Here is a 22,338-nt window from a genome sequence, read left to right as displayed (position 1 = left end):
GGCCCCTTTTAATGTTTTTTAGGTTTCATCTGTGGTGTAACATGTTTTAGTACTTCATTCCTTTTGTGGCTGAATTAATATTACATTATTCTGTATCTATGTACCAATTTTCAAAAATACTCATTGGCTGATGGCTATTTGAGTGTTTTTGCTTTTGACTACTGTGGACAATTCTGCTCTCGGGTTTTTGCATGGACTTAGGCTTTTAGTTCCCTAGATTGTATTGCTAGGAATGGATTTGTCAATTGGTAATTGTGAAAAGCTTATTTGCTGGTTAGATTGCTTAAAATTCAGGCCCAGCAGTTTAAAAGACAGGTTGAAATAAGTGCTAGCTGTGGCCACCTCTTCATCCCCAGGGATCATCGTCATACTGTATGTGACATGAGGTAGGACCCATTAGAAATAGGAGCTGGAAAGTAGAGGAGACTATTTGGAGATAGGCTGTCCTTCTCTTGACTATTCTGGATGAGAGGTGAGTTGAGCATAGTGACATTTTTTTTTCAAGCTATAGCTGCACCCTTATTAATTAGCTCCCCATTGCCTGCCCACCCAGCCCTTGTTAATTAGTTCCAGCAAGTAAAGGAAACTGATTTGAGAAAAACCCAGAGATATTTTGCTACTTAAATCTAGACCTGGAAGTTTTCTATGGAATTTCCAAATTCAAGATAAGAATTCATTGAGATTTAGAAATGTATTTGAATTACTACCTGTGAAGAAAACAGTAAGTACATCTAGTAAGGTTTTTCTTTTGTTAACTCCCTACCATCTCCCCACACTTTAAGTGCTAGGGACCTTCAGCATGCATGCTCTACCAAAGAAATACTTCTCCAGCCCTATTAATTTTTAGTTTAACAGAGTTTTGCTAAGATAGTAGCCATTTTGCCTTGAGCTTGCCCCGTATCCCAAGCAGGCCTTGAACTTTGAATCTTCTGACTTAGTCTTTCAAGTAGCTAGGTGTATGCCATGCACCGTATTTATATTTATCAATTAACAAACTGCTCATTCTCAGTGGCCATGATGGCAAACTTATGCCAGTAAATAGAAATGCCAAGGTATTTTTATATGGTTAAACTCCCATTGAGTATTTCTGAAACAAAAGTTTCAGAATTAATTTCAGTGTCAGTAGGCAAGAAATGGTTTATGTTTGGGGTATGTATGGGTGGGGTCTTGAGTTTTCTGGGATTTAGTTTTGTTCTGGTACAGATTTATAACCTCTGGTGACCACTTCTCGTAACTGTAAATAACCATTGCAGGGCTTATTTTTTTTAGGAAAAAAAAAAAAAAAGGATCCATGAAGGTAGGAAAGAAAAGTCAAGTAATCCTAATCTTTCTGTTACCTAAACTAATAATGGTCAAGCGGAATGGCTTTCTTAAATAGGAAAAGGAACAAGTATCACTTTATTCTGAAAACTGAGTTGGCATACTTCCAAAGTTAGTAGGTAAAGTGTGATTTTTTTTTTACAGCTGTTCTCTGAAGCATATCTTATAGTAGAATCTCCATTTGATTAGTAAGATGGAAAAACTGAGACAGTCTTTATTCTACTACTGGAAGTACAAGATCAAAAATGGAGAAACCCATTTCAAAGTGAAAAGACTTTGAAACAGCATTAGCCAAGTCCACTTGTGCAGCAGGAAAAGAGGCATAGGTTGTTGTGCTTTCTTCTAGCTATACACTGTGTGGCACAGTGACTTTAAAACTATTCCCAACCTCCCCGAATCACTGGCTAGATAGAGTCTCCCCAAATTTCCTTGCCCTGTGTAAGGAAGGACAAGTTATGGGCATAACCTAAAAGGAGCATGCTTTTGGTGTCACAGAGGTTTGGGCCCAGCTTATTTCACCATAAAGGAGTTCTATTACAAGAGCATTAAAATATCTCAGACTAACAGAAGCTGCCATGAGAATAGCTACAAAACATAAGAACTTTTATGCTTAATTTGTTTGAAACAGTAGTCATTGTGTTTTTATACTAAATAATCATTTATACTAATGATTATTTATGAAAAATAACTTTATAAATTATTGAAAAGAATGTTATTTGTTTATGTAAACCTAAAGTCTTTGCACAGAAGACAGCTAAAATTTTAACCCTCTTTGTTTCATTCTGGTTGGTTATTTGTGTTTTGTTTGCTTGTTTTTGACACAGTCTCATTTTGTAGCCCTAAGTGGCTTGAAACAGTCTGTGTGGCTTGTCTGGAACTCAGAGGGATCTGCCTGCGTCTGCCTCTGCCTCTGCCTCTGCCTACTGGTTTTCAGGTTCAGTCTATTTTAATTCCATGGCTTTGGCTGAAATATATGAATAAAATTTGTGGGTTTTTGTTGTTGTTGTTGTTTGTTTGTTTTGTTTTTTGAAACAGGGTTTCTCTGTGTAGCCTGTCTTTGTAGACCAGTCTGGCCTTGAATTCACAAAGATCCGCCTGCCTCTGCCTCCCGAGTGCTGGGAGTACAGGAGTGTGCGCTTACGTGTTTGTGAAGGTCAGAGGACAACTTTTAGGAGCTGGTTCTTTGCTTCTACTATGTTGGATCTAGGGTGCCAACTCAGGTAATCAGTCTTGGGAACAAGTATCTTTGCCTGTATCTGTAGTTTTACAAAATTAGGAAATGGTGTCTTTGCTGGGTGTGGTGTACATCTGTAATACTCAACACTGGGAAGGCGGAGGCACATCTCTGTGAGTTCCAGTCCACCCTGGTCTCCACAGTGAATTCAAGGCCAGCCAGGGCTACATAGTGAAGTACTATATCAAATAAATAAATAGATGAATAAATACCTTTTTAGATAATTGTGAATTTTTCTGATACCAGGAATCAGCAGGGGACTTTTTAAAAAATATGTAATACAGACTATGAGATTATTTTTTTTCTACATTCTAGATCTATCTTATACTTTAAATGTATGCAGGAGTTTATGCATGACTTGGTGATAGACATTGGTCATTTGGAAAATGGTGCAGCTGAATTATATAGGTCTAAATTCATCCAAATGTCAATAGATAGAAGAATTGTATTTATTAACCATGGAGTTTTGATCATCAGGCACTTTAAGACTCTGATAAGGTATTAGAAGAAATAGAAGATTGCCAGTGTTTAAATTTTTACACTGAAATCTTGAATTTCATCACTGGCTACAAGTATCATTTTCTTTGAAATTACATGTTTTGTTTTTGAGAGTATTTGTTAATTAAGTAATTCTGCTAGCAATAGTTTTTCAGTCGAATGTTTTCCTTTGAGACAGTCACTAATGTTGTGGTATGCAGCAGAAGTATATTGAATAGTTTGCATTTTCTCATATAGATGATTAAAGTTATACTTTCAGGAACTGGGCTTAATTGATCATTCTTACTGCTTTTATCTCAGTATTTTACTGATTACATTGCAGTGAACACACAGAATTTCCTAGCAGTTTGAAACCTGATGAGGTGTGTGTCAAAGTGTTAACAGTTCTGAGCACATTGCTTTTGCCCCCTCAATGCAGATGTCAGCATAATAGGAGTTCCTGCTTTGAACTGGGTGCTTCTTTATTCCTGAGCCATTCCATCCCAGCCTGTCTGTCAGCATCCTTCCCTCTCTGCACTGTATCAGCTGTCTGTTTGCCAGTGTGGGGATGCTTACAGTGTAGCACAGAGCCCTTTGAGAATTCATGGAAAACACTACAAAAGTTTTACTTTTGTTTGTGTTGCTAAGACAGGTTTTTTGTGCTCAATATGGAGGAATTGCCTATAGAATTTAGGAAATCAAGATTAGCTGGCATTAGTTAGTGATGGGATGATAAGGGGAGGGATGCCATAAATGAAAGTGAAAATATTGTTGGTTGGAAAAGATTCCTAAGATTTTGTGAGGCACACATGTAAAGGTATAGAATTGGTTCTTTTTGTTTTCTTGCTGTCCTTTATGTTTTAGAGAAAGGAGTCATAAGAGTAACTTGAAGAAAGTACAGATGATAGTGAAAGATAAACTTAAGTGTGTATACAAGATACATGAAGACACACAAATTCTTCTTGGTTCAAAAGACAAACCTATATTAGAAAATTTTCACACATAAAAATTTGTAATAAAATGATTGAGTACAGTTGGTGGTGTTCTTAAAATCACTGGAATGGAATTCTTTTCGAGAGAATAACAGTGTTTTCATTGTTGATCATCAGATTTGATTGTATTCCACTGTTAATGCTGATCTTCAGTGAGAGTTTTTGTATTTACTCTTGGAAGATGTCCTTTCACACAGTTACGAGCTGCCAGATGTTAACAATGGTCTATAAGCACATGATTTTAATTGAGCATATTTGTTAGTACATTTATACAGTTTTTTTTTAATATTTTTCTTTTAACATGTTATGTTACATTTTGATTATTTCCAAATATAGAGCTAGGTGAAAGCTGCTTAGCTATACATAAATAGATTTTGATGTGGAAATTGATTTTGCACTTAAGGTCTGAAGGAGGCTATATCTGGAACTGGGAAATAATTTGCTGTAGATTTTTGAGAATAAAGATCTCGCTTATTTTAACTTTTGATTGCATAGAGATGAATATACTATTGTCAAAGTGACTTACACTGTTTGCCAACTGTGTGGTGGGGGAGTTCTTAGGACTTTAAGTTGGACTTACTAAGTAGCATTAAGTGCTGGGTAGTGAGGTCACACATACATCTCCAGCACTAGTCTGAGGCAGGGGGACCTTGACTTCGAAGTGAGCATAGATTATGTATCAGGACCCTATCTAAAACTATTCTGTTCTCAGTAATAATGATTTAAGAATAATTTTCATGGGTTGAAGAGATTAGCGGTTATGAGCATGTGCTGCTCTTGCAGAAGATCTATATTTGGTCCCAGTACTTAACTTCCTGTAACTCCAATGCCAAGGGATGGTGTGCTCTGGTCTCTGTAGTACCTGTACTCATATGCTCATACCTACACACAGACAAATGTATACATATAATTTCAAAATTTAAATAATTTCATTCAGAAAAATTTTACTAAGTTAAACAAAATTGCAGTTACAATGTATTATTGATATAATCACAAAAGTAACAATGGTTAACTTCATGAGAGCAAATGAAGTTGGTTACTGATACTACTGGTTTCATAGCATGATAGATTAAGATATTTTTCTACAGAATTACTGTATCATAGACTTTAAAGACACTTTACATTTTCACAAGCTTTATAAAATAGTCCAACTAAGGTTTTTTTCCCCCCTCCCTGTTTTGTGTGTATTTTACCACCATCAGGTGTAACTTTTAGCAGGTTCTGCTATAGGTTATTCGGAGTTGGTTTTTCTTAGCTTCTTTGAAAACATTCTTGCCTGTAGTTCCACACTGGCTTCCTAGAAACTAACTTTGCAGTCTCTGTTTGAACACCAGCTTCTCAAACAGCTTAAAGTGTTAGTAACAACTGCCAACCATGCGTAAGAAAGACAGCTCAGAATCACCTCTTTTTAATTGTTGATATTTGTTGTCCCTAATGTCTTTTATTGGGCTGATAAATTACTGTCTCAAGATATTTTTTATTCCAATCACAGGTCTGTGAGTTCGAGGTCAGCCTAGTCTACAGAGTGAGTTCCAGGACAGCGAGGGCGAAAACAAAGAAACCCTGTGTTAGAGTGAGAGAGAAAGAGAATTCCAATTAAACGTAATTGACCTACCATTGGTAAAATGTAAAATGGCTTACCTCACTTGGCTGACAGTTGAGCCACTTGAAAATTTCTGAGTTCAAGACCAGCCAGGGCTACATAGTGTGACCATGACACACACGAAACAAAACAAATCAGGAATGCTACCAGAGCTACCAGTCATGCCTTCCAGGTAACAACAAAAAAGATAATGTCTGACCTGTTACCTAAGCTACTAATGGTCAAGCAGAATGGCTTTCTTAAACAGCAGAAGGAACAAATGCTCACCTTGAATTCCAGATCTAATAAGAATATTCTTCACCAGGAAAGGCAGAAAGAAAGACAAGTTAGAGCTGAGAAAATTGGTTAGTGGAGTGGCTGGAAAGCAGGCTCAGGGGTTCATATCAGGGCTGCAAGTCCCAGCACCCACACAGCAGCATGCAAACACCTGAGACTCCAGTCTTAATACCCTTCTTGCTTTTGTAGGAGGCATTTCACCAATGTGATACATATACAAGCAAAATATTCATACACATACAATTTAAAAATAGGGGGGAAAAGTAAGGGTTGCTGGCATGGTGACACAGGCCTATTTAAAAAAGTATTGGGGTGGGGAGGATGTTGGAGAGTGGTGAAGAGCACTTGTTCTTACAAAAACCTGAAATGTTGAAGCCAGAAGATGGAGTCGAGATTATCCTTGACTACATAGTAAGTGTAAGGCCAACCTGAGTTACATAAGACCTTGTCTCAAAAACAAATAGTAAGTGGAAGAAAACTAATGCAGGTGAGAATAAAATGAGTTGACCCCACTCCTCCAAGAAATGCAAAAAGAAAGGGAGACAGACAAGGAAATAAAAAATAGTTAGGTCCGGCTGTAAACAAATAACAGAGTGATAAAATCTCACTTGACTTTGTCAGGAACCATAATGAATGTAAAAGAAACAAGAAGCTAATCAGTATATGAGTATGGTCCTAAAAATCTTGAGCAAATATGTGTCACTGTGAAACCCATTAATGTGTGTTAATAATCATCATCTTTAAAACTCAGCCAAATATTTGCATGTTGAATCTGGTCATGCATAATAAAGATAGGATGTCAGAAATGATGGGCTTGTTTTAGGAGTCCAAATTTATTTCTACTACTCAGAGCAACACTTAAGATAAATCATATTAACAATGTAAAAGGGCAAAGTTAGTGGTTATTTGATTAAAAAGTATTTGGTAAAGTTTACTAGCTTCCTGGCACAAATTCTTAGTAAAGTAGAAACAAGCCTTCAAGATAAGGGACATAAAGATAAAGTTCTCAGACTTGATGTGGGTTGCTAGATGCCATTGCCTCCGATACCTGATGGGCAAAAACATCATCGCTTCTCTTCTGGAAGTTCTGGCCAATTCAGCAAGGAAGAACAAATAAACAAGGTTTCTGCCTTAAGGCACTCTTGTGTTGCTGTGAAGAGGCATTATGACCAAAGCAACTCTTATAAGAGAAAGTATTTAATTGGGAGCTTGCTTACAGTTTCAGAGGGTAAGTTTATTATTACATTGGGAAGCAGACAGGCATGGTGCTGGAACTGGAGCTTTCCATCCTGGTCCACAGGCAGAAGGCAGAAAAAGGGAGGTGGGATAGGAGGGAGAGAAGAAAGGAAAGAGGGAAGGACTCAAGACTGGGCCTGGCTTGAGCTTTTGGAACCCCAAAGCCCACCCCTGTGACATAGCTACTCCATCAAGGAACCACCTAATCCTTCCCAAATAGTTCATCAACTGGAGACTAAGCATACAAATACATGAGCCAATGGGAGTGATTCTCATTCAAAGTATCACATTGCAGTAGGTTTGTAGCTATATCATAATGCACTTAGTCAACTTCAAAATTTCCTGTAATCTCTCACAGTCTCTGCATTTTAAAAGTCTCTTTTGAGACTCAAGACAATCTTGTAACAAGGCAAATTACATACTTCCAACATACAGTGACACAAACTATATATTACCATTCCGAAAGGTGATGAAATATTGGACCAAAGCAAGACTGAAACCTAGAGGACAGATTCCAAAATCTGTATCTGTGTCTGATGTCAGAGCACTCCTCAGATCTCTAATTCCTTTTAGTTTTGTTGACTGCAACACACTTATCTCTCTTGGGCTAGTTCCACAATTTGATAGCAACTCTACTTGGCAGGTATCCTGAGACTTTGGCATCTCCAACATCCTTCCGGGCTTCACCTTCACACCTTCATGCAGTGGCCTCGCTGGGCCTGCATGCTGGGACTGCCCTGCTACATGCCTGGCTTCAGTGGTATCATTAACCACTGAGGAAAAAAGATTCTATAACCCCTTCCTCATAGGCTTCTTGACTAAAATGAAAATCATGTGGCTGAAACTGCCTGCCTGGTCCTCTCCATGACTTGTATTTGCATAAGATTTGACTTGTTGATGGTTTCTAGGCTGAGGAAATCTCAGGCTTGTTCCTTTCACAGGTGGCATGGTTAGTTGGGTGAGGCCTTGCCCTGAGGTCACCACTCCCTTTGTTCCATTTAGCGTCAGGCTTTTCTTTTAAGTTTTTTTTTTTTAATTTTTATTAATTACAGTTTATTCACTTTGTATCCCAACTATAGCTTCCCCACCCCCCATCCCACCTTCCCTCTCTCTTCTCCTATGCCCCTCCAGGCTTTTCTTAAACAATCTCATCTTAAGTACAAGACTTGGCTCCAATATTAGATTTTCTAGTGTTCCTTTTCTCCTCAAACTGTGCATTTTGTATTTCTCTTTGTTCAGGTTGCTCCTTTCCATTGTAGCTCTCTGTAAGCTGGTCATTAATAACTGTGTATGTAACACAGTCCATACTAGGCTGTCTTTGAAGTCTCCTTTGCCAATGACATGAATCCAAAATGCTTCAACTAACCTCAGGCGGATGTTTAGGACAAGGGCAAAAAGCAGCTACATTATTTGCCAGATTATCACAAGCATTCTTAGAGATCTAGAGAGTGGGAAAATGAAACCTAGTCCTCAGTCAGTGGAATTAAAAAGACACAAGGCTGCCACAATAAATACTGCAAGGGGAAGATGGCTATTGCTAAGGAAATGACCAGAGCTAGCAGGGTGGCCCGCAAGTAAAGGTGTGTGTGAAATAAAAGAATAAATGGCAAGTAAAAGGAGAGGAAAGGTGTGGTTTGGGAAGACTTAAAATTAAGACATCAGTTCTGCCAGACTCCTCATTTCTCAAAAACCCCATAAGCCACACAAATATGGGGTCGAGCACAGACACAAGCCAATTTAAAAATTTTGGAAAACACAGATACCCAGGTTACTCCCCGAATGCTAAAGATCAGAGTTAAAATATTTATAATCCCATTCACTGGGACTTTACAAAAACTATGATAGTGTGATGATGTTTAAAAAAAAAAAAAAAGACACACAGTAGTAAGAGTATGGGGTATTTTTTGTTTTGTTTTTACAAAGCTGTCACTGCTGTTTAGCCAGGGAAAGGATCATCTGTAACAAGTGCTACTAAATTAGTTGTCTTTGCGCCTAGATAAAAATGAACTCTGGGCTGGAGAGATGGCTCAGCAATTAAGAGCTCTTGTAGCTCTTCCAGCAAGATGGCTGCTCTTCCCACAGTTGATGACTCACAACTGTTTGTAACTTAACTTCTAATATCCTCTTGTATCTTCTACCAGCACTACATACATGTGGTGCACAGACATACGTGCAAGCCTAGACCTATATGTATACCTATATGTATGTATACCTATACATGTAAAATAATATTTAAAAAACAAGCTTTGACTTTTAAGAAATATACCAATCTAATTTAACATGTATTATAAAACTAATGAGCTGTGACCAAACATAAAAAAAAAAGTAAGAACACTGTAAAGAAATGTTCTTAGAAAGGCTACTGAATCTGTGGTAAGATGCAAAAAGCTGTCACAAGTGAAAGACAAGATTAACGTAGTTGAAATTATTTTAAAATTTATGTTCATTAAAGAGGTTTCATTGAAACACCATTAAGAGATGGAAAAAGGTCCATCAAGTTTTAAATAGGCAGCAACATGAGAGTCCTGTAATGTCACAACTCATGTTGTTTAGGGTAACTTTGAATTTAGGATCCTTTCACCTCAAGCATACGTCTTTGTGCCAACTTTAAATGTTTTTGTGACTGCATTGCTGCTGTCTTTAACAACTGATACACAGTGGGCTTGTATCACTGTGTATTGATGTTTTGAAATCATCAGCTGAATTGATGATTTCTAAGCAATCATTTTTATCTCTGCATTTATTCAGCCAGAGACCATTAATCTTTCAAGGCAAATACTTTCCCCCTTAAAATTGAAAGCTTCCCAATTTAAAACTAATGCCCAACCAAGCATGATGGTGCATACCTTTAATTCCAGTACTTGGGAGACGGAGGCAAGTGGGTATCTGTGAATTCAAGGTCAGCCAGAGCTACACAGTGAGACAGTAAGAAAAATAAAGTACTAGCAAACAAATCCCTAATGTCAAAACCAGGTGTGGTGATGGATGCTTGTTAGCCGAGCTGCTGGGAGGCAGAAGCAAGAGGATCAACGTTCAAGGCCATCTCCTGCACAGAGTGAGTTCAGAGTCATCCTGGACTGCTTGAGATCTTGTCTTACGCAAACAACAAACCAGTGCCATATTGTTGCTATATTGAAGCAAAGTTTCCAGAATGTTACTTTGAATTTCAAGGGTAGCGTAGCTGTGTGTGCATGCATGTGTGTGTCTGTCCTTGCTCAAACACATCTGATCCAGGGTATGTGCATGCATGTGTGGAGGACAGAAGACAGCCTCTGATATCATCCCTTAAGTTACCCTCCACTTTATTTTTTTTTTTTCTTTTGAGACAGCCTCTACTGGTCCAGAATTATTCACCTTTGCAATTCAAAGAAACAATCAGCAAAACTGCTTTTCTTATACAAACCTCAGTGCTCAGGTTACAGGTGTGGGCCATTCTTGGGTTTTTCTAAGTAAGTTAGGCTTGTTGGCCAGGGAGCTCCTTTCCTGCCTGCTTCTGCCTCCCCAGTGCTGGGATTACCTCACGCTGATTTTTAGCATGGGTTCTGGGGATTTAAATTAGGTCCTTTTGTTTTTAAGATAGTCTTATTAGCTGGCATATTTTTCAAAGAATGTTTGTATAACATTGTATCATCTTACCTCTTGCATTTTGGTGTTAATATGGTCACAGAATATACATTTTTAAAAATGATTTTATGTGCATTAGTGTGAAGGTGTCAGATCCCTTAGAATTGGGGTTACAGACAGTTGTGAGCTGCCATGTGGGTGCTGAGAATTGAACCAGGGTCCTTTGGAAGAGTAGACAGTGCTCTTTACCACTGAGCCATCTCTGCAGCCCCCAGAATATACATTTTTAACTGTATGAGAGCCTGCCCTTTAGAACAAGACAGGGTTTCTCTGTACCTTTGAAACTTGATCTGTAGACCAGGCTATCCTAAAACTCAGTAATCCATCTGCTTCTGTCTCCTAAATGCTGAGATTAAAAGCGTGTACCACCACTGCCCAGCCTTTTTAAGCCCGTTTAAATCTGACAAAGGAATTATAGCAGTTGAAGGAAGGAAAGAAGGGTTTAATTTATAAAGGAGAAGTATGGGGGGTGTATAATAATATGGCATGTTTTAGTGTTTCTTTTAATCAGCAACTAGAAGTGTGGTTAGTAAGCCTTGGTGCTACCTCTACTTGGTGGAACTATTTAAAGCTCAGTCACTTAATCACCCTTTCTGTTTTTGTTTTTGGTTTGGTTTTTGGTTTTCCAAGGCAGGGTTTCTCTGTGTAGCCTTGGCTGTCCTGGATTCACTTTGTAGGCCAGGCTGGCCTTGAATCTACCTACCTCTTCCTCCCTGAGCGCTGATCACAGGCGTGTGCCATCACAGCCGGCTTTCATTCCCCTTTCTTCATGGCCACTGCCTCTTAGTGATACTGCTCTGTTTCCAGACCAGTGCAGGGCTTGATTTGCTGGAGTAGGCTAGTCTTGAAATCGGTTAAGTATATTGGGCTACTAGCTCGTTCAGGTCTTCTGGAAAACACAGAAGACTACATTTAATTATGCAGATTTGAGGAGTATCCGCAGAAACCAGCAACAATGGAAATTAGTGCCACACTTCATAAAATAAACTCACTGTTAGCCATGTAACTCAGTCCATGTATAAAGTTTCTGGTCTTGAAAATATGACTGTAACTGTTTTAAAGCCTTTTTATATTGTGGATAATTTTGAAAAACTGATCAGTTTCCTCATTGTTTCATCAGTACGAGGATGTCGTCCTGGAAAGATTGTGCAGATGACTGAAGCAGAAGTCCGAGGGTTGTGTATCAAGTCTCGTGAAATCTTTCTCAGCCAGCCTATTCTTTTGGAATTGGAAGCACCACTGAAGATTTGTGGTATGTAAATGGGTAAAGTTAGAAACAAGTTTTCTAGAGCACATTTTCTTCTAATATTTATATTGATGGTGATTTAGAGAAAACTTCTAAATTTGAATTAAATAATAGGTTTTATTAAGGGTTGAATTCATACTAATGACAGGTTAGAAGCAACAGAAATATTTGCTACATTACAGAAGGTCAAAGGTTGCTGTCTGTAATGGATAAAGTGTTCCCAGAAATAAAGAGAACAATATGTTAAGAAAAATGGGCAGATCTTAGGGGATGCTGAAATCAGTGGAATGCAGTTTAAAACATGTCCCTCACTCATCAGATTACAAATAAAAAATGACAAAGATATTTAGTGCTTTTAAGGATGTGGAAATTGCCATTCTAGAACACTGCTTAAAAAAAAGTTGTAAGGCCAGGCTGTGGTGGTGCCTTTAATTCCAGCACTTGGAAGTCAGAGGCAGGAAGATCTCTGAGTTCCAGGATAGCCAGGGCTACGCAGAGAAAGCTTACCTCAGAAAACAAAACAAAAAAGAAAAATAGTGATAGACTCTTATGTCTGTGGGGCAGTGTCCATGGTTTTCTAGCTTTTAGTGATTTTCAAGATACTACTTTATAATTAGTGTTTGTTCTTTTATGAGCTATAGTGGTTTTTATGCAAGACAGAAACCTAAAACTTTAAATTGAATGATCAAGTTATAACAAGAAAAAGCATTGTATAGAAAGTAACACTTTTTGTTGGGTGTGGTGGCACACGCCTATAATCCCAGCACTCTGGGAGGCAGAGACAGGCGGATCTTTGTGAATTCGAGGCCAGCCTGGTCTACAGAGTCCAGGATAGTCAAGGCTACACAGAAAAACCCTGTCTCGAAAAACCAAAAAAAAGAAAAGAAAGTATTGCTTTTCTGTAGTTCACATAAGGAAGTGGTCTCAGCATCTCCCAAGTGGCTTTTCATTTGGTAGTGCAGATATTCTTTGTAGTGCTTACAGCGCTTGTTAAAATACTTCTATGTACTTTGACAGCTTTTGCTCAAACGGTAGTTTGCCATATGCAAAATGCATGTGGCAAAAATTGGTCTTACTTGTTTTTACGTAATCTGCCATGTAACTTGAAGATGTTTGATGTTTTTTTTTTTTTTTTTTTACTACTCGGGAATGTTTATTTGCTAATGGGGTGTTGACTGTCCTTTCTTAGGCTGCTACCCCTCCCACCCAAGGATGCTGAGCTCAGTATCCTTCTGTCTGGGGCAGGCCCTGGTACCCATGCATGCAGGCACACACACACACACACATACACTTGGCCTGGAGGAGAACCTCATTCCTGTCTGGGGTTGTTTTTCTGTTGTTGGGAACAAGGTGGGGAAGGACACTGGCCATCAACACTCAAGAGTTCTATGATGTTCCCCTGGGGCTGCAGGGTAGCAGGGGCTAGGTGTATCTCCCAGGCTCCAAAGCCCAAAGGGCCTCAAGGATCAGGCTTCTAGGATTGTCTCAGAGAAGCAGGTCTGGGCAAGGGCTCCTAAGTAGTGACAGGATTTGGGTGAAAGTCACAGGAGCAGTGCAGTAGGGTTGGTCATGTAGGTTGAGTTGTGAGAAGTGGGTAGCTGGTTCCTGCACAGGAACTGCATGTGCAGGGCTCCCTGGTGTCCAGGCTGCGAATTGCTGGCCTACTTACTCCAGTGTGTAGGGCCTCCTCGTGTTAGGGGCTGTTACAGAATCATAATGGTTCGATTCAGGGTACTACAGACTTGGTGTACTTTCTAAGTTCTTTGTCACCTTGTTCTCTGTGGGGTTTATTAGGTCATGTGTGGCTTTGTACAGTACTCAGCAGATAAATTGTAGCAAAGTAAATGGTGATTAGTCTGCTTAGAGGATCACCCTTAAGGCAAAAGCAGTTTGAAACTTGAAATGTTCAGTCTCTTAAAATTATAAATAAAGAAATTTAGTTTATAGATGATCTAAAACTTACTAAAGTACAGGGCCTCCTGGGTTTAAGGTGTTACATCTTAGTAAACATTAAGGTGAAAAATATCATAAGCCCCAAAATACATTTAAAACACTAATGCTGAACATGGTCGTGAACACTGTGACTTCTTTTAAGTCAAACCATTTTAGGGCAGTGATTGTATTTCATGCAAGTACTCCTTCAGATACTATTTAATATGGCAACAACTTGAAGGTGATAGACATTATCTATATGTATTTTAGTTCATATTTGGTATAATAATATGATTTAAGTTCAGCTATCAGCTAATAAGAGTATCCACAAATTGTCTATTATTTTGTAGGAAATTGCCTGAAATTTTTGTGATGTACAACAATATTGTTTATCATCTCAGTTTCTATAGGGTAGGGATTCCGTCACAGCCTTGCTAAATCTTTGGGTTTTGAATCATAGAAGCTGCATAAAAATTAATAACTTTTTCTAACCTGACTTCTTTTGGTTTTAGGCGATATTCATGGACAGTATACAGATTTACTGAGACTATTCGAATATGGTGGTTTTCCACCAGAAGCCAACTATCTTTTCTTAGGAGATTATGTGGATAGAGGAAAACAGTCTTTGGAAACCATCTGTCTGCTATTGGCTTACAAAATCAAATACCCGGAGAACTTCTTCCTTCTAAGAGGGAACCATGAGTGTGCTAGCATCAATCGCATTTATGGATTCTATGATGAGTGTAAGTGGGTTGTTATCGTCCATGCGCTTTTACAGTTGAGTTTTCTTCATTTATAGGAGCTGTGGGTTTTCTTTTTAATATGGCCTCAGACAAAGGCTCGGAAAGATGTCAGATTGATTTCTTTTTTTTGGGGGGGAGTCTTCTTTTCTTGGTCATGTTTCAGATTGGCTGCAGCTTAGTTTTCTGAAGGAGGTCCTCTTACTAGTTTACCTAGTAAGCTATCCAAGTGCAGCAAACACAGGTCACTACACAGTGGTTTATTTTTCTGCTGTTTGGTAGTTTGCTTTTTACATTTATTCTTTTATTCATTCATTAATTCGTGTGTGTGGCAGGCTCACTGCATGCGTGGTATCATGGCATACATTTGGAGATTAAAGGACAGCTTGCAGCTGGTTCTTTTTTTGTACCTAACAGATGGACACTAGAGAAATGGCTCAGCATGTAGGAGCCACTGCTTTTCCAGAGGACTTGGGTTTGGTTTCTAGCACCTAAATCAGGAGACTCAAAACTGTCTTTAAGTACTGTTTCAGGGGATCCCATTCTCTGTATAGCCTTGGCAATCACTTCATGCATATGGTTCATATACAGAGGCAAGTAGGTACACATATATACACATAAATAAAATGCTAAATAAAAGTCAAAATCCACTTTTAGGATTTTAATCTGTTGATACATCAAGAGAATTAGGTTACTGAGTCCTCGGCTTATCTTTGTTATGCTGTGCTCTTGTAATCAGTGGGAAATCTGATTTGCTGGTGTGTAGCAGTCTTCCCAGTGTCATTACCCTGCATTTGGATTTTCAGTTTCATTAGGTTGAATATGGGAGTAAGAGTATTTGGTCATTTACAGTTGGGAGTCATTTTTAGTAGTTTCCTAATTGAATTTATTTTTGACTGCTAAATTATCCATTAGAATCTACTTTTTCCTTTTTTTCTTTTACTTTTTTCTTTCTTAAATATGGTAGAGTCTTCATCAAACTCATAGCTTCTTAATTCCTATAATGATATAACAAATGTTTATGAATGTGTTATTTATGCACATACATACATGTCAGTCACTTCTAGCATTGGGATGTCGTGATTCTGAAGGCAGATTTATAATGGTAATGATTCTGTATTTGATTTTTTCATAATATTCTTGTGATCTGAATTAACTCAGACTTGTACAGAGGAAGTACGTTAAAGTACATCAGACTAGCCATCTTAGCTATAACAGAAATGACTTATATCGTTATGTTTTTAGAAGATAAAGTGAGGCATGTCCTTAAGGGTGGAAAGGACATCAGATGGAACAATGTGTGGGAAAACAGCTTGTAAACAGTCTCTAAGTTACACTTACTCATTAAAAGGTAGGCTTGGACATAAAAACAGGAAATTAATAGTTGTGACTTTCATCCCTTTTCTGGCTTGGTAGTTGAACTTAATGCCAAATCAGGAAAATCAGGTAACTCTTTGTGGAAGCTGTCTGCTATAGCTGAGCTATGAGAAAATTACAGCCTTGCGTCTTTTCACTTGCTGCAGTGCCAAGTTGTAATTTGCTCTAACGTGAATACCACTTAGGTGCTTAGAAGCGTTCCTCCCCTGGCAGTAGGTGTATACTTCGTTACTCAGTGCATTAAGTTAGCATGGACTAGCCCTAGAGGTGCCGCTTTCACTGTTGTGTGCTTGCTTTGCTAGGAAAATACATCGAATGGAGAGAAATTAGCTAAATGCCCTATTAGATAAAAATACGGTACTACAGTGATTTATAAGATAAAGTTAGTTGTTTGTATTTGTTTCATAAAACAGTACATTCTTTGAAGTGTTTGCGACTCTACAGAAGGTATTAAATGTTTTATTTCCCTTTTAGAAATATGACAAACAAACAAAAAAATTAAGTGTAGCGATAAACCCACATGCTGGATAAGTACTCAAACATGAGCTATATCTCTAGCACATGAAACTGAACATAGCTTATTCATGGACAGAAAAAGTGCTGACTAAGCAAACAGAAGAAAATTAAAGCATATTCTGGCTTTAAGTTAACTAATTGAAACAGTTATTGATTCTTTAATTCTCTGTGCTTTTTATAGGCAAACGAAGATTTAATATTAAATTGTGGAAGACGTTCACTGATTGTTTTAACTGTCTGCCTATAGCTGCCATTGTGGATGAGAAAATCTTCTGTTGTCATGGAGGTAGAGTAATAAGTTTGCTATTTAGAAGAGACCAGTAATAATTAAAATGCTGTGGGAAAGCTGAATGTGGCAGGAGGTGTACAGCAACTAAAAGCCAGCCTGACGTAGCACATTTCAGGCCAGGCAGGGCTGCTTAGGAAGACCCTATCTCAAGCAAAAGCAAATGCATGCTGTGAATAAACAAAAACTACCATAAGCATGCCTACAGCATCCTTCAGTAATTAAAAATTTGTGATTATTAATAATGAAAATTTAACATTGGTCCTTAAAGAATACCTTATCTAAGAATGGTCAATATATATACCTATAATCCCAGGATTCAGAGGGCCAGGGCAGAAGCATCTCAAGATAACTAAGTGGTTTAAGAAGCAGTTTCACTTTGCCTCAGTTAAGCATGGTTGACTATTTGGGTAATGTTCTGTGGAGCTGGGATCTAGCCCATGCCTCAAATTTTGATAAAAAGGTACTTTGCCATTACTCAGAATATGAGAGGCCAATGACCTTTCTGTCTGTAATAAAAACCCTTTATCAAACTCTAAACACAATTTTAATATTCATATGACTTTTAAGTTTTGTGCAGTATATCAACATGTTAGGATATGAGGACATAAGAATATAGAAATTAGAGCTGGGTGCAGCACTCAGAGAGGCAGAAGTAGGTGAATCTCTGTGAGTTTGAGGCTAGCCTGGTCTACAAAACAAGTCCAGGACATCCAGGGCTACACAAAGAAACCCTGTCTCGAAAAAAAACAAAAAAAGAATATAGAGAGCAGAATTTGGATCAAAAGAGTCTTCAGCCTCAGTACACAGCTTTATGGCAGTGCCTTTCAGTGTCTCTGATTCATGCTCTGAGGATCATAAATGGCCATGACTAATGGCTGGGGGATTTTCTGAAGAGCCCCAAATGTGTAATCACTATGAACATTTAGTCCAGGTAAAGTTTTTGTAAGTTCACACACATTAGAACTCACTTGAGAATATGCATTCAACTTTTATGTGATATTAAACACACACACACACAAGAAAGTCTCTTGAAAGTTAAGGAAGGTTTTGGTAAAGTGCTTGCCATGAAAGCCCAGTGATCTAAATTTAATCCTTAGAACTCATGCAAAACCAGTTTTAGTTTATCAGTGCACTCCAGGCCAGTGAGGTAATCTTCCTTAATCCAAGGTAGAGGCAAGGCAAACACACACTTATTCTTACCCTCAGAAGACAGAGGCAGTGGATTTCTGTGAGTTAAGGCCATCCTGGTCTATGTACCAAGGACTGTGCCAACCAAGGTTTCATAGTGAGAATCTGGCTCACGTGTACACACACTTGTACACACTTATGAAACAATTTAATAACAATATTGGGAATAATCATATAGGGGATAAATTTAATGAAATTTGAGAAAGTTGATTTCTCAGTATCATATATGGTAGTATTTTATGGGAAGCTTTAAAGTGGAAAATGCTGAAAAGGTGGGTGGTTAGACCTCAAATGTGACAGTTCATTCTAACAATATAAATCACTCTTAGTTGAAATGTTTTCCATAGAAAGTAGACAATTAAGGAGTTGTAGTTCTTGGGCATTAGTGTAGTTGAAATAGGAACATGGCAGTTTGGAATATGTGTATTTAGCTTCATTTCTTGTGATGATACTTGACTTACCTACTAGAGAAATAATATATTTATGTTCTACTTTAAAGATTATAGAGTATATTCTTGTGCATTTTTTTTTTGTCTCCTTCTGATTAATAGTTTATTACACGTTTTTGCAGATAATGAGCATGTTGAGGGAGGATAAGGAGAAAGGTTATTAGGACCAAGAGAAGTGACTTGAAAGTAAAAGTGCTTTAAGATCTGGTGGTCATGAAAGTATAAAAGTAGTAGGAAGGGTTGTAATCAAGTGTGTTCTCATGAAGGATAAAGGCAAAGAAAATAGTGGAGTTCCTCCTTGGAGTCTCTTGAAGTAAAATGATTTATTTCCTTGGTAGAAATATAGAAAGACAACACAATTATAATACTTTCCTAGATATCAAGTTCGTCTCTTTATAAATATAGGGCTGTCACCAGACCTACAGTCTATGGAACAGATTCGGAGAATTATGAGACCCACTGATGTCCCCGATACAGGTTCGTATATACAGAAGTTTAGTTAATTGGTTTATGTAAAATGTTGGCATGCTTAAAACTCATTCAGAAACTTTGTATCATCCCTGAAAACAGTTAACAAAGAATCCAAAGTGATCAGGACAATACTGAATGGAAAAAAACAAAACAAAACAAAACAAAGGAGAGTACTAGCCCTGATAAGATACAAAGTCTTATTTAAAAGTTGTAATGTGTTGATTATCATAACGGCTTAATGATAAATAAATAGCTCAGTAGTGTAATTGTAAGGAATGGATAAGCTGACTATACTGGAAATGATAGGGTGAGACTAAACAAAGGCTTACACATATTATACTGAAGTGTGTCACAACGTACTTCCTGTATGCAGAGTTCATCAAAGTGCTGCCTTAGGAAGCCAGGCAAGCTTATACCTGTATGGTTGCTTTAACAAAGATTGGTTTAGTGGAGTACCTAGGGACAAGGGATGATTATTAAAGTGTAAGAAAGCAGATGAACTGTGATGTAGTCTGTGCTTTCTTATTCTATTTCATTGTTTTTTGTTTCTTTTTTTTTTTTTTCTGTTTCCTAAAGGTTTGCTTTGTGATTTACTGTGGTCTGACCCAGATAAGGATGTACAAGGCTGGGGAGAAAACGATCGTGGTGTTTCTTTTACTTTTGGAGCTGATGTAGTCAGTAAATTTCTGAATCGTCATGATTTAGACTTGATTTGTCGAGCTCATCAGGTATGCGTGTAAGACTCTTAGGACATTTTATTGTTAATTTCACACACTTGTGTTCATAGATAGGAAGGTAGATAATCCCTCCTCCCTTGTGTCTTAGTTACTCTTCTGTGGCTGTGAAGATACACAATGACCAAGACAACTTATAAAAGAAAGCATTTAATTTTGAGCTCACAGCTTCAGGGGGCTAGAGTCTGGGACCATCATGGCATGGAGTGTGGCGGCAGGCAGGCATGCTCTGGAGTAAGAGCTGAGAGCTTCCATTTTGAGGCGGCTGCCACCAGGCAGAGAGAACTGGGAACGGTGTAGGCTTCTGAAAGCTCAAACCCCAGCAAATCCTCCTCCAGCAAGGCCACACCTAATTCCTCCCAACAGTGCCACCTTCCGAGGACCAAGTATTCAAATACATAGACTGATATCTGAAAGGTAGTGTGCAGAGGTGGCTCAGTGATTAAGAGCACTGGCTATTATTCCAGAGGAGCCGGGCTTGAGTCCCAACACCCGTGTGCAGCTCAAAATTGTCCAAAAGGTCAGGACCAGGGAGTCAGGTACCTTCTGGCCTTCAACAACACCAGGCATACAAGTGGTATACAGACTTAGATGCAGGCAGAACACCTATATGCATAAAAGTAGAATGATTAATTAATAATAATTCATATTTTTTGTTTTTTGTGGGCTTAAAAAAGTATGCGTGTGATAGTATGTGCAAATGGGAAGGTTTGTTTTATTTTCTTTTCTTAGCCATTTTTGGGAAGAGAGTCGGGTTGTTGCCACTTGAGATAGGAGGATTTCTTGTGGTCCTTGCTTCATTAATCTGCATTAGCATATATGGTTAAGAATTACCCGTTAATGGGTGTTGTATCCTTTAACAGGTGGTGGAAGATGGATATGAATTTTTCGCTAAACGACAATTGGTAACCTTATTTTCTGCCCCAAATTACTGTGGTGAGTTTGACAATGCTGGCGGCATGATGAGTGTGGATGAGACACTGATGTGCTCCTTCCAGGTGAGGCACAAGACATGACCATCCATCCTCTTGCTGCTGCTACTCCTCTCCTCCCTCCTTCCTTTTCTTTTTTTTCTTGAGACAGGATCTCCCCATATAGCCCAGGCTGACCTTGAACTTGCACTTGCAGTCTTCTTGCCTCTCCCTCCTGAATATTAGGATAATAGGTATATACTACCTGCCTAGACATTCAGTGATACTATTGTCAGAGCAATTAATCTCTCTTTGAACAGAGTGTGTTAAAAATCAATTTAATTCAGAATTTATTACCATTCGGGGTTAGAGATACAGTTCAGTGGTAAAATGCTTTCTTACCACAATCAAGGCCTTCGGTTCAATCTCCAATACAGTAATGGAAGGAACCCTCAAAAAAAAAAAAAAGAAAGAAAAAAGTGATTACCATTTAGACTCACTAAAACTTTCCATTTTTAATCATGAATTTTCTTGTTTGGGGGCTATATATATATATATATATATATATATATATATATATCTGACTAGAGTGTCAGAAAACTTTAGGTTGCACCAGTCATTCTTGTTCCAGATGTTTAAAGTGTTAATTCTTTTGCTATGTACTGGATGGTGTATAGCTATTAAGAATGTGAATGGCACCAGTCATGGTGACACACACCTGTAATCCCAGCACTCTAGGAGGCAGAGGCAGGCAGATTTCTGTGAGTTCAAGGCCAGCCTGATCTATAAAGCAAGTCCAGGACAGCCAGGGCCACACAGAGAAACCCTGTCTTAAAAAAAACCAAAAAAGGAGAAAAAAAAAGAGAGAGAGAGAGAGAGAGAATGACAAGCTGGGAAGATAACTCAGTGAGTAAAGTGCTTGTCATATAAGCATGAGGACCTTAGTTTGGTTCTCCAGTACCCATAGAGCATGTGCCTGTAATTTCAGGCTAAGGATGTGGACACAGGAGCATACCAGGAGTTTGCTGGCCAGCTGCTGTAGCCAACTAATGGACTTCAGGTTCACTGACTCCCCTTTTATCCCCTTGCCCCCCCACCCCCAAAAATAAAAAAGGCCACAACAAAGTGGAGAAGCAGTTGAGGAAGAACAGCATTGGCTGACCTTTCTCTCATACACAGCTATCTCCTACACAGAAAAGAAAGAATGCAGTTTGTCATTGGGGAAGAATTGTAAACTTAGATGAAAATAAAATACAGTGTTTACCTAAGAAGAGAAATTTCTAATAATCTTAAGCACCTTATAGAAACGTGCACATTTTAAAGGACTGGCTCTTGCTTTGTTGTGCTGTTTGTACAAACTGTTCTTATTCACTGGCTGAAAAAAGCTACAAAGGTGATTTTGTGATTTTGACATGTACACACTGGGTTATTACAGTCAGAATTTTTATTACCGACATTTGAGGGAGCATAAATTCTTTGTATAAAATGGCATAACATTTACATATAACCCAAATAAATCTTCCCTTCTGTGTGGCTTAAATAATCTCTGAATTGTTTACAATGCCTAGTACAGTATATATGCTCTTTAAATAATAATCACATTGTTGGCTTGACTTTGTTGGCCCATTCATTTAATCCCAGCACTCTTGGAAAGCAGAGGCGGGTAGATCTCTAAGTTTTGAGGACAGAGAAACAAAATAAATAAATAAATAAATAAATAAAT

General features: G+C 38.3%; 1 protein-coding gene across 1 annotated transcript in view; it reads left to right on the top strand.

Annotated features, from left to right (window-relative positions):
• The window catches only part of Ppp1cb (protein phosphatase 1 catalytic subunit beta), a 30,190-nt gene that overhangs the window by 4,167 nt on the left and 3,685 nt on the right, over positions 1-22,338 (top strand). The window contains exons 2-7 of the mRNA XM_021647166.2: positions 11,883-12,014; positions 14,453-14,683; positions 16,755-16,859; positions 18,905-18,976; positions 19,547-19,698; positions 20,568-20,702. Coding sequence (XP_021502841.1) covers positions 11,883-12,014; positions 14,453-14,683; positions 16,755-16,859; positions 18,905-18,976; positions 19,547-19,698; positions 20,568-20,702 — 827 coding nt within the window. The remainder of the gene's footprint in view (positions 1-11,882; positions 12,015-14,452; positions 14,684-16,754; positions 16,860-18,904; positions 18,977-19,546; positions 19,699-20,567; positions 20,703-22,338) is intronic.

This window comes from Meriones unguiculatus, chromosome 1 (genome assembly GCF_030254825.1).
Source record: "Meriones unguiculatus strain TT.TT164.6M chromosome 1, Bangor_MerUng_6.1, whole genome shotgun sequence".
Classification (NCBI taxonomy): domain Eukaryota; kingdom Metazoa; phylum Chordata; class Mammalia; order Rodentia; family Muridae; genus Meriones; species Meriones unguiculatus.
This window is presented reverse-complemented; position numbering and strand designations above follow the sequence as displayed.